General features: G+C 41.8%; 1 protein-coding gene across 1 annotated transcript in view; it reads left to right on the top strand.

The window, feature by feature from the left end:
* The window catches only part of MGMT (O-6-methylguanine-DNA methyltransferase), a 143,131-nt gene that overhangs the window by 9,758 nt on the left and 120,385 nt on the right, over window positions 1–12,988 (top strand). The window contains exon 3 of the mRNA XM_052677386.1: window positions 10,806–10,945. Coding sequence (XP_052533346.1) covers window positions 10,806–10,945 — 140 coding nt within the window. The remainder of the gene's footprint in view (window positions 1–10,805; window positions 10,946–12,988) is intronic.

Here is a 12,988-nt window from a genome sequence, read left to right as displayed (position 1 = left end):
TAGTAAAACAGGACAGCACTGCGATCAGGAAATTCAGAATGACTTTCCCTGCTGAGAGGCAGCATTGGCGCATTTATACTCAGCAGCCTTAGTCTTCAAATAATTCAAATGAACTTTGAAAATACTTTTTTGTGTGTGAAATAACTACTTTTGTAACAATAGTAACGCTCCTCCAGGAAAATATTTCTAGTTCAATCAAACTTGCATATCTAACTATTCCTGCTGGCAGCTTCCATTACTATTACAAACGTCTTAATAGTGGCATCTCTTGTGCTTTTAATTTGCTTCATGTACTGGCTGGGAAAAGCAGTATTCTGGCATATGCCATGCCTTTGTACCCACTAAAAGAAAATGTTTTCTGTTTCTTTAAAATTGAACAGTTGGGGAAGGAAATTCTGGGAGATAAATTCATGTCTTGCCTTTTTTTTTTACCCAATATTCTGTGGGCTTGTACTTGTGTGCCTGTTGGTTGGAGGCATCTTGTAACAGGTACCTTGGATAATTGCAGAGAGATGTGTGATGATCTTAGGAACCACCACACATATCTGGAATAGTCACTGGTTGCCTCTCATTCAAAGCTGGGTGTGACAGAGCTGGTAAGCAACATGAATACTACCTAACCTTTTCAGTTCTCCCACTCTCCCTTCAAGTGGAAGGGTACGGTGTTAGCTGTTAGGGGGGCTTTCCCTTTTTGATGTGTTGGATGGCAGAAGGTCTGAGGCAAAATATGGACTCTCAGCCCTGTGCTTTATGGGGAGCAGAAGGCTGAAGGGAGTTGTGCAGGCACAGCCAAGGCTCCCCAGCTCCCTGCTGCTGATCCTCACACTCTTCTGTATGTGTAGGAACGGACTGTTGCTCATGATTCCTTATTATCTCCACGTTTATGATCAGTTTGCAGTTTCACTGGAGGTACAGCTGCACAGTATATTTGTGGCACAAGCTCACACGTTCTGCAGCCAGGTGTGGGTGCTCTCCTCAATGGCTGTTGCATCCCTCTGGGTACCGTGGCTCTGTAGCTGCATTGCACTTACCAGAGATGGAAGTTGGGCCTGAGAAAGCAAGGCTGCAACGTGGCCCTGGTGATGTGGGGAGGTGGTGGTGGGAGGTGGATGGTTGCACTAAGTGGGCTTGGAGGTCTTTTCCAACCTCAGTGATTCTGTGTGCGTGAGCATACATTAGGAATGCATCTGCTTGGGAACTTTTTGCTTTTATGGTGTTCTCGTGACACTGTGGCTTTTTTTTTTTCTATTCCATAGAATTCTAAATACAGTTCTGTTCTGTGGATATTTTACAGTTTTAAAATTTAACCTTAGTAAGCTACTTATTTCTTTTTACTGAACGTTCTGCTTTGTTCTCTGTGCTCAGCGTAGTTCAACACCTGTGCTCAAGTGAACTCAGATTGGTAACGACAGCAAAATTCAGACTTTGTGTGTCAAGACTGTAATCCTCTATTTCTGTGCGAGTCTTTTTGACGTGTCTTTTGTGAGTATTTATTTTTTCTGCACACGCATTTGTATTTTCAGTGGATCCTTAAGACACAGACCGCTGTTCCATTTACGCTTAAAGCTGTTCCGCTCACTTGAAGAATTTCAATGAAATTCTTTTCCTGAACACAATTCAGATTCCCGACTCTCCTTTAGCTTAAAAAGGAGCACTATTAATGGTTTTGTTCATATTGCCTAGATTTATTCTGTTGTTATTCTCCAGCTCCCGCTCTTCAGGTATAGCTGTTTTGGTATTATAGGGAATGATGGATTATGTAGGAAAGTTTCTTTTGAAGCACTCCTGATATTGTGCAATGCACTTGGGGGTCAGCTCCACTTGACTGATGCATGATTTATCCGATGTCCCTGCCACTTTCGGAGATAAAGCTGCTATTTTATCAAAAATGCCAGCAAGTGTGATTTAGAATTTATACACCTCCTTTTTTCAAATAATTGTTCTGATTACTTTCTGGCACGGCAATAAAATGATAAAGGTAATTGCACACAAATGCGAGATAGCACCAAAATACAATAAAATTAACCTGAATTAGCTTGACTTGTCGATGAGAAGTATTTATGAAATGTATTTTTGCAATAAGGGAGACTGATATTATAGCTGGAAGGTGAGTTATTGCCTTAATGTAATACTGTTTGAAATTTAAAAAAGAGACTGTTACAGTTGAGGGTGATTGTGCCTTTGAAATTAAGTTGAAGTGATTCTTATAATTGGCAGCAATAATGCATTGTGAAGGTAATATCTTTTATTGTGTTATGCCTAGTTGCATTACCTTTTATTTAGCTGGTCCTGACTTCAGCTCTGTGGTGAGGGTGAGAAGGAGCAGATCAAGAATTTTGTGGATGTGGGCGATAAAATTCAAAACTTTACCTCATATTAAAATCATTGTTTTGCTAGAGTTTCTCATTTTTGTCTGCTTGCAATTCTGATTAACCTGATGCATGTTTCATTGCATTAAATAAGGAAAGCTCTTGTGTTAGAATAGTTGCCATACATTTACATAGACAGCTGAACCCTGTAGCAGTAGTGCACTCGAGTATTTGGGGGGATAAATGCACACGTGTATCAGGTGCTGTCCTTGCTAAATTTTGTACTTCTTTAACACCTTGAGGTACGACCCTTTGTATCACAAATGCGTATCTGCACACGTCCTCAGTCAGTACTTTGGTAATTAAAAAGTAGAATGTAAAATGTTCATTAATATACTGACTTATTTTTTTGAGTTGCTGAACACTTGTGTGAAATATGGAGAAATGCATGTTGTTTTCCTTTGTGTGTGCTTGTTAAAACTGAAACTAGTAACAGCTAGATGCTGATTGTGGGGACTCTAATTTCTAGAGAACACATTCTTCATCTTGATTCTTTATTATGATAACTGTTTCTTTGCCTGTTGGGCAATGCATTCCTTTACTTCTAGTGTTTCACTGCATGTGATTGATGCTAAAACAGTAAATGACTGTACAAAGTGTAACTTTGCCCAGTGCTTCTAATTGAATCTTCTGGCATAAGATTCCCAGTCTAAAAATAAGAGGCTCTTAATCCATCTGCAGGTCACCAGTAGGATAGGGGTAGGAGTGGTGACATACACCGAGCACAAGGGATGGAAGTGCCGAGCAGCATGGCTTACAGGATGACTGCCAGTGGGGTTCACAGGCACTCCACAATGGCAGGGGGCATAACAGCGATGACTTCTCTTTGCTACTTGTGATATAATTTGCTTAATGCAGAAACCTCTGGCCCCGTCCTGTTTTTTCCATGTTCATGTCAGCCCAATTCTACTCCAATTCGCTCTTATCTCTAGGCAGCCCACCATTTCAAACAGCATAGCCTTTAAGCTTAAGGCAGGTTGTTTTACTTTTTTTCTTTTTTTTCCCTCTTGGCACTGAGATGCTTAGGGATGTCGTGACCCAATCTTGAAATCTGGATGGCAGCCCACTGTAACCACTAATGTCTAGAGTTTATTAACACCGTGCCTCCATAGGTTACTCATACGCAGCATGTAACGATTTGACTCATTTTCCAAGTGTTCATCTCAGCTTGCTGCTAAAATGACACAGAATGACAAACCTTCTATGCTGTGTGTACATTTTAAACTCTGTTGTCCCAGCAGTGGCTGCTGCACGTTCATAACATTTAAGTTTCCTGCATAAGTAAGAGCCGGGGAAGCTACAAAACATGCTTGTTTACTTATTAGTGGGAGAGACTCAGGAAAAGGCTTCAGTAGGTGCTTGTAGGAAATAGTACAGCTGAATTCCTGTTTAAACAGTCCATTAAGGTCTTGTGTTTAAGTGTCTGCTGATACTAATGTCTGAAATCAAAGCTTGGCATGCAAACAATGGATGAAGTAGAAAAATGCGGTAACTGAACATTGCCTAGAATACAACAGTAGTAACCCAGCTCCTCTTTGAAAAGAGAAGAATTAATTCTATTACAAATAAAATACCATTCTTTCAGTAAAACCACAATGTCAGAGGCGGTCCTGCAAGTAAGATGAAGATGTCTGAGGTAGCCCTGGTAAGCACACTGGGAACTTGCCATCTGACAACCAGGGTAACTCCTGTCTGCCAAAACAAGCGACTGAAGACTCAGCCAAAGAGCCAGAGGCTACTACTGCTTGGAAATCCACTGTTATAGCTTGGCATTTCTGGGTCTTTTGATTGCCATCCAAAGAGGATTAGTAGTATAATACGATGGGACAACAGAAACTTGCGCTTGCTGTCTTTGATTGTTTAATAAAGAATTATGTGTTTGCTCTTGTTGAATACTTTTTAAATGCTTTAGGAAGCAAATGTTGCTCTGTGCACATGAACATATTTCCTTCTGTTTTGTCAGCGGCTTGCGTGGAGCAGACTTGCTAATAAGTGAAGATGGGGAGTGATTTTTAGTGCCTGCTTGCGTATGGTCAAACCGTGCAGTTTAATTCTGTGCCTTAACATTTTCATTATGTGCCTTTGGAATATAAAGAAATTTATATCACCCTAAACTAACCCTGGATTTGCTTAGGCTGCTATTTCTTTTCCATATGTCCAAGCTTGGTGAATCCTCCTGTTGAGGAATTGCTCTTTATTTGTGTGTGTTACTCCACCAGGCAATGGAAGCAGTGCTGTTAGTCTCCATAGCTCTCCAGCCATCTCGTTGCAGAGCAGGCTTCTGACCAAACACTGCTGGAAGGCTGGGATCTGCTATATCCCAGGAAATGGCCAATTTGGCCATGCTTCCCGTGGCACAAGATGATGTGTGCTTTCTTTAATGCAGGATGTTTCAGTGCAGCTCTTACACAACAGCTTTATCAGAATTGCAGTCTTGTTCATGTGTAGGTGTTAATTTCTTTTGCAGCAAGGACAAAGGCAAATGGACCCAGTATTTATTGTGGCATTGTGCTTACCTGGAAATCTTTGGACTAGTTCAATAGAAGGAGACAACTGTTAGAGAAGTTTGGATTTTCAAATGTACTAAAAGCAAAAGAATTGCATAAATTCTGCTTCTCATTTGGGTGTTGAAAATATAGATATTTACTACAGATACTAATAAGAGTTGGCTTTTACACTTGCAATCTGATCACGAGTTCATTGCAGGCATCCTGTGTAGTTTTTCTCCTCAGTGCTTAGGTTTTTCTTTTCTGTAAAACACTGCATTTAAGAAGTGACATTCTCATTCAAGACTGACTGCATAGGGTTGGAAAATTACTGTCCATGCTGAAGTATATGTGCAGAAAAGCACATTGCCTTTACTATTAATATAACTTTTCCCATATTCTTGACATACAATGGATTATTTCCTTTTAAATAAACAGGCAGAAACCAGTCAAACAAATACAGGAAGTTTTAGACTATGAAGGAGATGTGGGGAGAGCTATAATTGAATGGAAACCTCTTGAGTGGGCCAGCACTGCGTGCCTGTGCCAGATGGGTGCTGTGCTCTGCATTGCTGGTGGCTTCTGCCGCCCGGGGGTGGGGGCAGATGCTTTGTGCAATTAAAACCCTTCTGAAAAGGCCATTATGGATTATGTTTCTAAACTGTAATTTCATGGGGTTGTCTTTGCGACTTTCACAGCACACCTTAATGACTAGATTTTTTTTCTCCTCGGTCACTTGTCTCAGCACAGAGTGGCAACAGCAGCTTCCAGAATCTCAGCTGAGGATATGATTGTGCTGGCAGCCACCAGGTGACCTCCTTGTTGAAGGGCAGGCACATCACTTGCACACACTTGCAGCAGATGAGGTGTTTGTAACCAGCCCACCTCCTTGTTCTGGTGCCCATATTGCTGGGGAGGTGGTAATGGTGGAGACGGATGCATCCTCAGTTCTCATTTCTGATGATGATCCCTGATTGTTTGTGCCTTGGGAAACACCACTGATACGATTTAATAAAGATTTTGTTATGAGAGGGATGTAAATGTACTGGATTAGGAAGCGTGACTGTAACAACAGGGCTGAAGTGAAGTCACAAAGTGGCACAGCTCCCAGGTGCCGGTGAAGAATGCCCCTCAAATTTCCATCCAATAGTTCAAGCTTCTGCTGAATCTTAATTCAGAACTCGAATCAATAAAAAGCAGCTTCGAGAACACTACAGTACTGAAAGTAAAGACCCATTTAAGCGTTCAGAACTGCTATTTCTTTCCTGTAATTAGGATGAAGAAGTAACTTTCCTGGCATCTATTGATCATCCACTCAGACTCAACAAATTCTTGGTATTGTTTTGGTAAGGCACTGATACTGTGTCACAGCAATGGAGATGCTTGAGAATTATAGTTTACATTCTAGCCAAGAAAGTTACAATATTGAAGTGATGCTTCCTTAGGATATATTTAAGGAGAATAGGAAGTAAATGAACAGGCTAGCTCATTGCACCTGGAGAGGGATGTGTTAGCATCAGTTGGTGCCAAGAGAAAGTACCTTGGAATTGTTTTTTGGAGAAGAAAATTAGTTTTTATAGCTAAAAATACTGACGGTTTGTGCTACTGGTAGGTACAGCACTGCTCAGGATCCTTTTAGACAATTGTGTTGACAGATATCTTTAATGATAGAAGTATGTAGTTATAATCAAGCCTGGTGTAAGAGCAAGATTCCATGAGAAACCTGTTGAGCATCTCTGTAGGTTCTTTGTTTATGAATAACAGTGAGTTTGGCATGGAAAAACTGGGAGGAGAATTTTCATAGGTGCAAGGGTGGCAGTTTGAGGAACAATAGAAGTGGGACTATTTCTTTGTTTGGGAAATGGCAGGTGAAATAAGCAAGTAATTGTAATGCAGCTTCTCTCTTGGTTGTATTTATGTTATCAGGTACTTTGGCTGAACAGTTAACACCTGAGTTAATCAAAGGATTGAGAGTCACGTTTTTGTCTTGGAGGCAGCTGTGAGATCTCACTAGTCAGTGCCTTCCTACTCTTCAATTAATAGAATTACGGTGCATGTGAAGACATGGTACTTTGGGTCTAGCAGTGGAGGAATAGTTCTACCCTGATTATCAGAAATACTGGACAGACAAAAATTGTGAGGGCTTCAAGTTCAGCCATTTGCTATAGCTTGAGTAGCAGAAATGCAAAGTCATGGCCTGAAGCAGTGAGTGAGCACTGTGTGGAAGGCAAGGCCAACCCGGGAAGCTCAGGTGCATGCAATGAAGCTGCAAAACCAGAATGGCTGGAGCCAGGATCCACCCCTTCTCAGACCTCATTTAAGGGTTGGCAGTGGAGGTGAGGAGATCTTGCTGGGGATCCCTGTCTGCCTGAGGTCTTCTAAAGGTGAGTGGGTTGGTTTTTTTTTCCTTCTGTGTCTACAGCTGCTGTGTTTGGTCTTATTATCACTTGTTGCAGCCTAGGACTTTGCCACTCTGCTGTTACTGCTGTGCTTTCTATTGCGTTGTAGTATTACAGCCTGATAGAAATATTCTTTTGAAAGTTATGTGGGTGGTAGCAAGGACTCTGTGTTCGGATAGAGGGGAGGTATTCCTGCTGAAGCAGGGTGCAGTGGGGGTGCCAGTTGGTGATGTTCTGGCTCCTAAAGGGAAGTGCTTCGTTATGGATTTTGTGAACTTTGGTGATCCTCAGCATCGCTGTGTGGGTTTTCTCCTCTTTATCTGCTCTGCATTACAGTTAGGAGTTGGATTTTGGATCCCAGACTGTAGGCTAGGATGGAATTCCTTGTCTTCAGGAACAGTTAAATGCAGAAAGTAATTTTGAATTATTTACTGTAATGTGAAAGGCCCTTAATGCAAATTTAAATTAAATCTGCATTTAATCAAACTGAAGGTATGTTTTAGTGCTGAAAACCTTGGCTGCAGCAAGACTGTTACATAGAATTACTGTGGAAGGTGTAAGAGGTGAACATCTTTATATGCAAGACATCAAGCCAGTGCTGGCTGTTAGGTTCGTAGCACCTGGTTTAGGAGATGAAACTCACTGCTGTTTTGAATCCTCAGCATCTGAACCTTAGAAAAGCAATCTGAGTGGTATGTCAGTGTTTCCTCATAGTGCTCAGCATAATTTAGGGGCCTTACCCTTTGGAGGAGCATAGGGCCAATGAGGCACACACTGCTGCACAGTCACAGGAGCACGCCTGGAAAATGAGGCTCCTTCATACAGGACATTAACTCATAAATCATGCTAATGTTCTCACTGATAAATCTTCTACTATGGAAACCTTGTGATGCTCATCTGTTATTAGTGACAAAAAGGACTCAATTCTGTTGGCTAACAGCGGTCCTCCAGTTTTACTCAGAGCATTTAGCAGTTGAATGCAGGAGAATACGAGCTTGTGTAGCACGTCTTTATTTATACAGCTCTGGGGGTCACAGGGAAATATCTCTAAAAGTCCCGTTGTTTTCCTTTGTTTTTTACCTAATAAACTTTAAATGTTGATACTTGGACGCAAATCCATAGGTATTATCGTGGAGGTGAAGTTCAGGTGCTGCCACATCAAAATGGCTCAGATGATTTCTTTATGTAAAGAAGCTGAGGTAGACAGAAGGCACTTTTATTAAGGCTTATTACATTTCTGCTTTAAGTTGCCGATGATTTCTAATTCTCACAGCTTCAGCAGAGCCATGCAGGCAGGGCAAGCTGTGTGTCCAGCTGCCAGCAGTCAATGACGCCCAAGCATTGGGTGACTTCAGCTGGTAGCATCTCAAGTCTGCTTATCTGTATCTGCAAACTTGTGACAAACTTAAATCTTGATTACAATTTTGCCTACAGTGGTGTATCCTTACTTCCTGATTATTTAATTAGTACAAAGGTACTTTTACATCTGAACAAAGTATGCTGTTCTCTGCTTCTGTACAGTGACCTTCATGTTTGAAGCTCCCAACCCAATTGCATATGTATGTGGATTCCTTGTGCAGGTTTATAAAAATAAAACTTCTAATATTGCTGCCCGGTGCATCTGATAAACAAGGCTGAACATAGTAGTGATTACTCAAGGTTTTCATCTACAAAGCTTACTTCAAGTTGGATTTTACGCAGAGGGTTATTTATAGTGTTCTGTTACATGCTGCATCCTGTGTTTTGTTATAATGAAAAAGCTGTCCTTGTATAACTAAGTTGTTATATTCACAGAATACATAGTATGAGGTTCAGTGCATCTAGTTGAGGGCTGTCACACAAATAAAAGTGAAGAATGTATGCTGCTGCTTTTCAAATATGTGAACTAGTGTGTTGGTTTTTCTTTTTATTAATATTTCTGCAGTGAGGTGCTGCTCCCCAAAAGTTCATCCATTTCCACTCCTTAAGCAAGGAGATGGAGCAAGGAAGAGCTTGGTTCAAAAGGTGGATTTCTCTGCAACATCAGCAAACCTTTTCTCAGTGTAATTGGTGTGAGAGCTGCCAGTCAGTTTTTCCCTGCCTGGGAAAAAATGGAAATGTTGTTTTAAAGTACTTAAAGTAAAAGAAGCAGAACTTGAAAGCTTGAACAGGTTCAAAATGTGGAGTAGGAACTGGTAATCTCATCTTTTTTTCTTTTTTTTTTATAAGGCAACTTGGTCATAGGTTGGGCAGACTTCACAGAGCTTTTGCTCAGACTGTACATTTGTACAGATGATAGTGAAAATAAGCTTGTGCTGTTGTCTCTGGAAGTATGAAGTAAATTGCAGGTTAGCCATATGATCAAAGTGGTGTTAAAACTCAAGAAACCTTGCTGGTCTTCCTGAATGTAAGCAGGCTGTTTGTTTGTCAGGTTAGCTTCTGGTTGCTCTTTGCAGTAGAGGTCCTTTTGGTCTGTTTGCATCATTCTTACCTTCACAGAAGCTTGGGTTGGAGGAGTATATCCAGTTCCTGCCCTCACCAGGTTGACCAGGAATCGTACAAACAGGAGAGGAATCAACTCTTTGAAAGGGTGGATGACAGCAGCACAAGGGGAGATGGTTTTAACTTGAGGGAGGGAAGACTTGGGTTGGATGTCAGGGGGAAGCTCTTTGCTATGAGAGTGGTGAGGTGCTGGAACAGCTGCCCAGAGAGGCTGTGATGCCCCGTCCATCCCTAGAGGTGTACAAGGCCAGGTTGGATGGGGCCCTGGGCAGCCTGGGCTGCTGTGAAATGTGGAGGTTGGTGGCCCTGCCTGTAGTGGGGGGTTGGAGCTTCATGGTCCTTGAGGTCCCTTCCAACCGAAGCCATTCTGTGATTCTGAGATGTTCCCATTGTGGTGTGATCCTGACATGGTGTTGGGAGACTGCGATGAATGTGTTCTGTCCTTTCTTAGCAATCTTACAATTCCAACTAGAGCAGCTCCAGATTCAGAGGGTAAAGCCACGGTGAATTTGATGTGAATGTTTTTGGTGCGGTCTTGAACAATACTGAAAAATCCATGATACGGAGTTGGAAACATATCCTATCAGTAACTGTAAAGTCAGCCTGGTAACAACGGGAGTAAAAATTGTTGTTTTTACTAAGGAATGATTTTTTTTTCCATGTTTTTCCAGCAGACACGTTCTGTTTGTGTTTCAGCAGCTATTTGCATAGCGCTGCTGCTGGGAGCCAGTGGCTGTGCTCTGTTGTCGTGATCGTTCTTTTGATACTGGAGTCAGAACACTTCATGTCAGGCATTACTGCTGAACCAGCCACAAAGCTTCCATTGCCTGTGACTTTTATGAAGGTTGCTGCTCTTCTAACTTTTTTTTTCCGGGACTGATTGAGTTAATGGCTTTTTAGGATGGATCATTCTAAGTTAGCTAAAGGTGTAGTCAAAGAAACTTGAAATATTCTATTTCCATGGTTCTTTATCTCTTCCGAATTGCTTTTGAAAACTGCACGGCGTATCTTGAGATGAATGCTCTTTGGTGAGAACATGCCCAGTGACAATCATTTGGTTTTATGAACAGGTGACTTCCAAGGAGGGAGCATCACAGTGCCAGGAGAAGCACGTGGTTCTACTCAGCCCTGTGGGAAAACTGGAGATATCTGGGTGTGAAACAGGAGTACACGAAATTAAACTCCCCAAACTGAGTGTGCTGCCAAATGGGTAAGTTCGTGTTCTATTGATCCTGTGTTTGAGCGAGCAGTAAACAGATTGCCCAGAGGATCTAAGGCAGGCTGTGTGTGCCTTTTTTGCACCAGCCACGTTGAAAGTACAGTGCTTTTCCCTGGGAGAGCAAAGCAGCCTCCAGCACTGTCAAGGAATGGCACATCTCAAATGCGTTTCTTTCTCTGTGACTTCAATACAGCTAAGAAACCAAGCTGAAACAAGTGTTCTTTAAATACACTGTGAAGGTAACTCCTTCTCCCTAATTTTGGACACGTGTGTGAACGTGTCACTGAGGAGTAACACTGCTGTGTCTGTTTTGTAGACCTGTATCTAGATGTGTGTGCTCAGACAGGCAGAACTAAGGTTGAGTGATTAGTCATGGAAGCTGCTAAAGAGAGCTCTGGTTTGTTTGTCATGTTTATAATGTCTCCTGCAGTTCTCACAGCGAAGGTATCTGTGTTAGGAGAGGTAATGCCACAAATGCAAGACTGATGGAGGAGGTGTTGGTACCTTATTTTTTTTGGGGGGGGGTTTTATCGTTGAGTAGACGTGCTTTTCAGTCTGGTAAAATATTGTGCTGTTTGGACTCTCTTTGTCTGTGTATTTTTTCCTTGTTCATGAGGAAAAGCTGACTTTTTAGAAGGACTACAGAAGTTTTTCTTAGGGATGTTCCTTTTCTGGTGTGGTTTTGCTATGCCAGATCACATATGTTGCAGATACCAAAGTTCTTTGCCAAATCCTCTGCCAAAACTGAAGTTAGTAGTACAGCTTGCTAAGGTTTGTTTCTTCAGCTGTTTTCTGGTGATGAAGCTGCAATGTTTGCCATGGTGTTTTTGGTAATGAGCTGCGGCCTTTGCAGTGTGGTTTTTTTCTGGTAGGACTCAAACAGGTTTTATTTCCTACTCTCCATGTTGTCCTCTCTGCTTTGCTTTTCACTTGATAACTTTTCCTTTGATTTGTAGCATTTCCTCTTTTTCTGTTTTTCTATTTTATTACCCTTGTAGCTCTTTAAGTGTGTGTAGCATTAATCACAAATACAAAGCATAATGTGAATTCTGGCTGAAATATGTTTTTTCCTCTAATTCTAAAACCCTCAAGCCTCTGGATTTGACAGTTTTGCCAACTCCAGTGATATGGAAATCAGTACTTGAGTTTCCTTCATATGCTGATTGCAGTATTGGATTTCTGCTGATGAGGAATGGGAGTAAAATGGTATTTAGGACAGAGTTGAAGCTCGCCTTTGCTACAGGACAGCTTCTGGCTGAAGAACATCTAAAGCAAGTGACGGCTCTTCACCTTTGAGAAGAGAACATGTCAGAGAGAGGATGGCAGGATAGCAGGAGGAAGCTCTATGCGCTCAAACATGGTGAATGTAAGAAATGTGGTTTTACACGTTGGTAGAAATAAAGGAAATTGCATTAAAACAAAAGCAGTCATGAGATTACAGGTATTAAGAGAAATAGGCTTCAAGTGAACTGCTGCAGTATTGGATGAACATAATTCAAGGCCATTGATTGGTGAAGGCCACAAAGGTGACTGGGGAGGAGGTGCTGTGCTGGGTGAGTGTGTGGTTCTGCTGGGTGAGAAGAGCAAAGGTCTCTTGTCATGGCTCTTACCTTTAATGCTGAGGCTTTTAACGTTTCACATAATGACTCGCCGTCCCTTTTTCTGCACAGTGTTTTTGGGGATGGTATGATGCTATTAGAGCTGGTGGGAAGGCTGAACAGAGGAATTGGACTCTGTCACACAGACTTTTTTTCCGGGAAAATACGTGTGTGTACGCTCAGAACACACTCTGCTTCCTTTACTCATTCCTGCACAAATGAAAGATGCTCCTGTGTCACAGCTGTCCCTAAGCAAGCCTAGCTGTATAGCAAGGCTGTCTTGTGCAAGGTGAGCTTCTGCTTTCCTTGTTGATAGGGTTTGTTGCTTGCTGATGTCGTACAGCTGGGTTGGCTGGGGAAGGATCTGCTGATTTTGCTCTTTGGGCAGCAGAGGATGTCAATTCTTTTCCTAATTCTCTGTGTTTCTGTCTGGTGG

The sequence above is a fragment of the Tympanuchus pallidicinctus genome, unplaced genomic scaffold (genome assembly GCF_026119805.1).
Source record: "Tympanuchus pallidicinctus isolate F22 unplaced genomic scaffold, pur_lepc_1.0 scaffold16, whole genome shotgun sequence".
Taxonomy (NCBI): domain Eukaryota; kingdom Metazoa; phylum Chordata; class Aves; order Galliformes; family Phasianidae; genus Tympanuchus; species Tympanuchus pallidicinctus.
The sequence above is the reverse complement of the archived record's forward strand: the minus strand, read 5'-3'. Positions and strand labels throughout refer to the sequence as shown.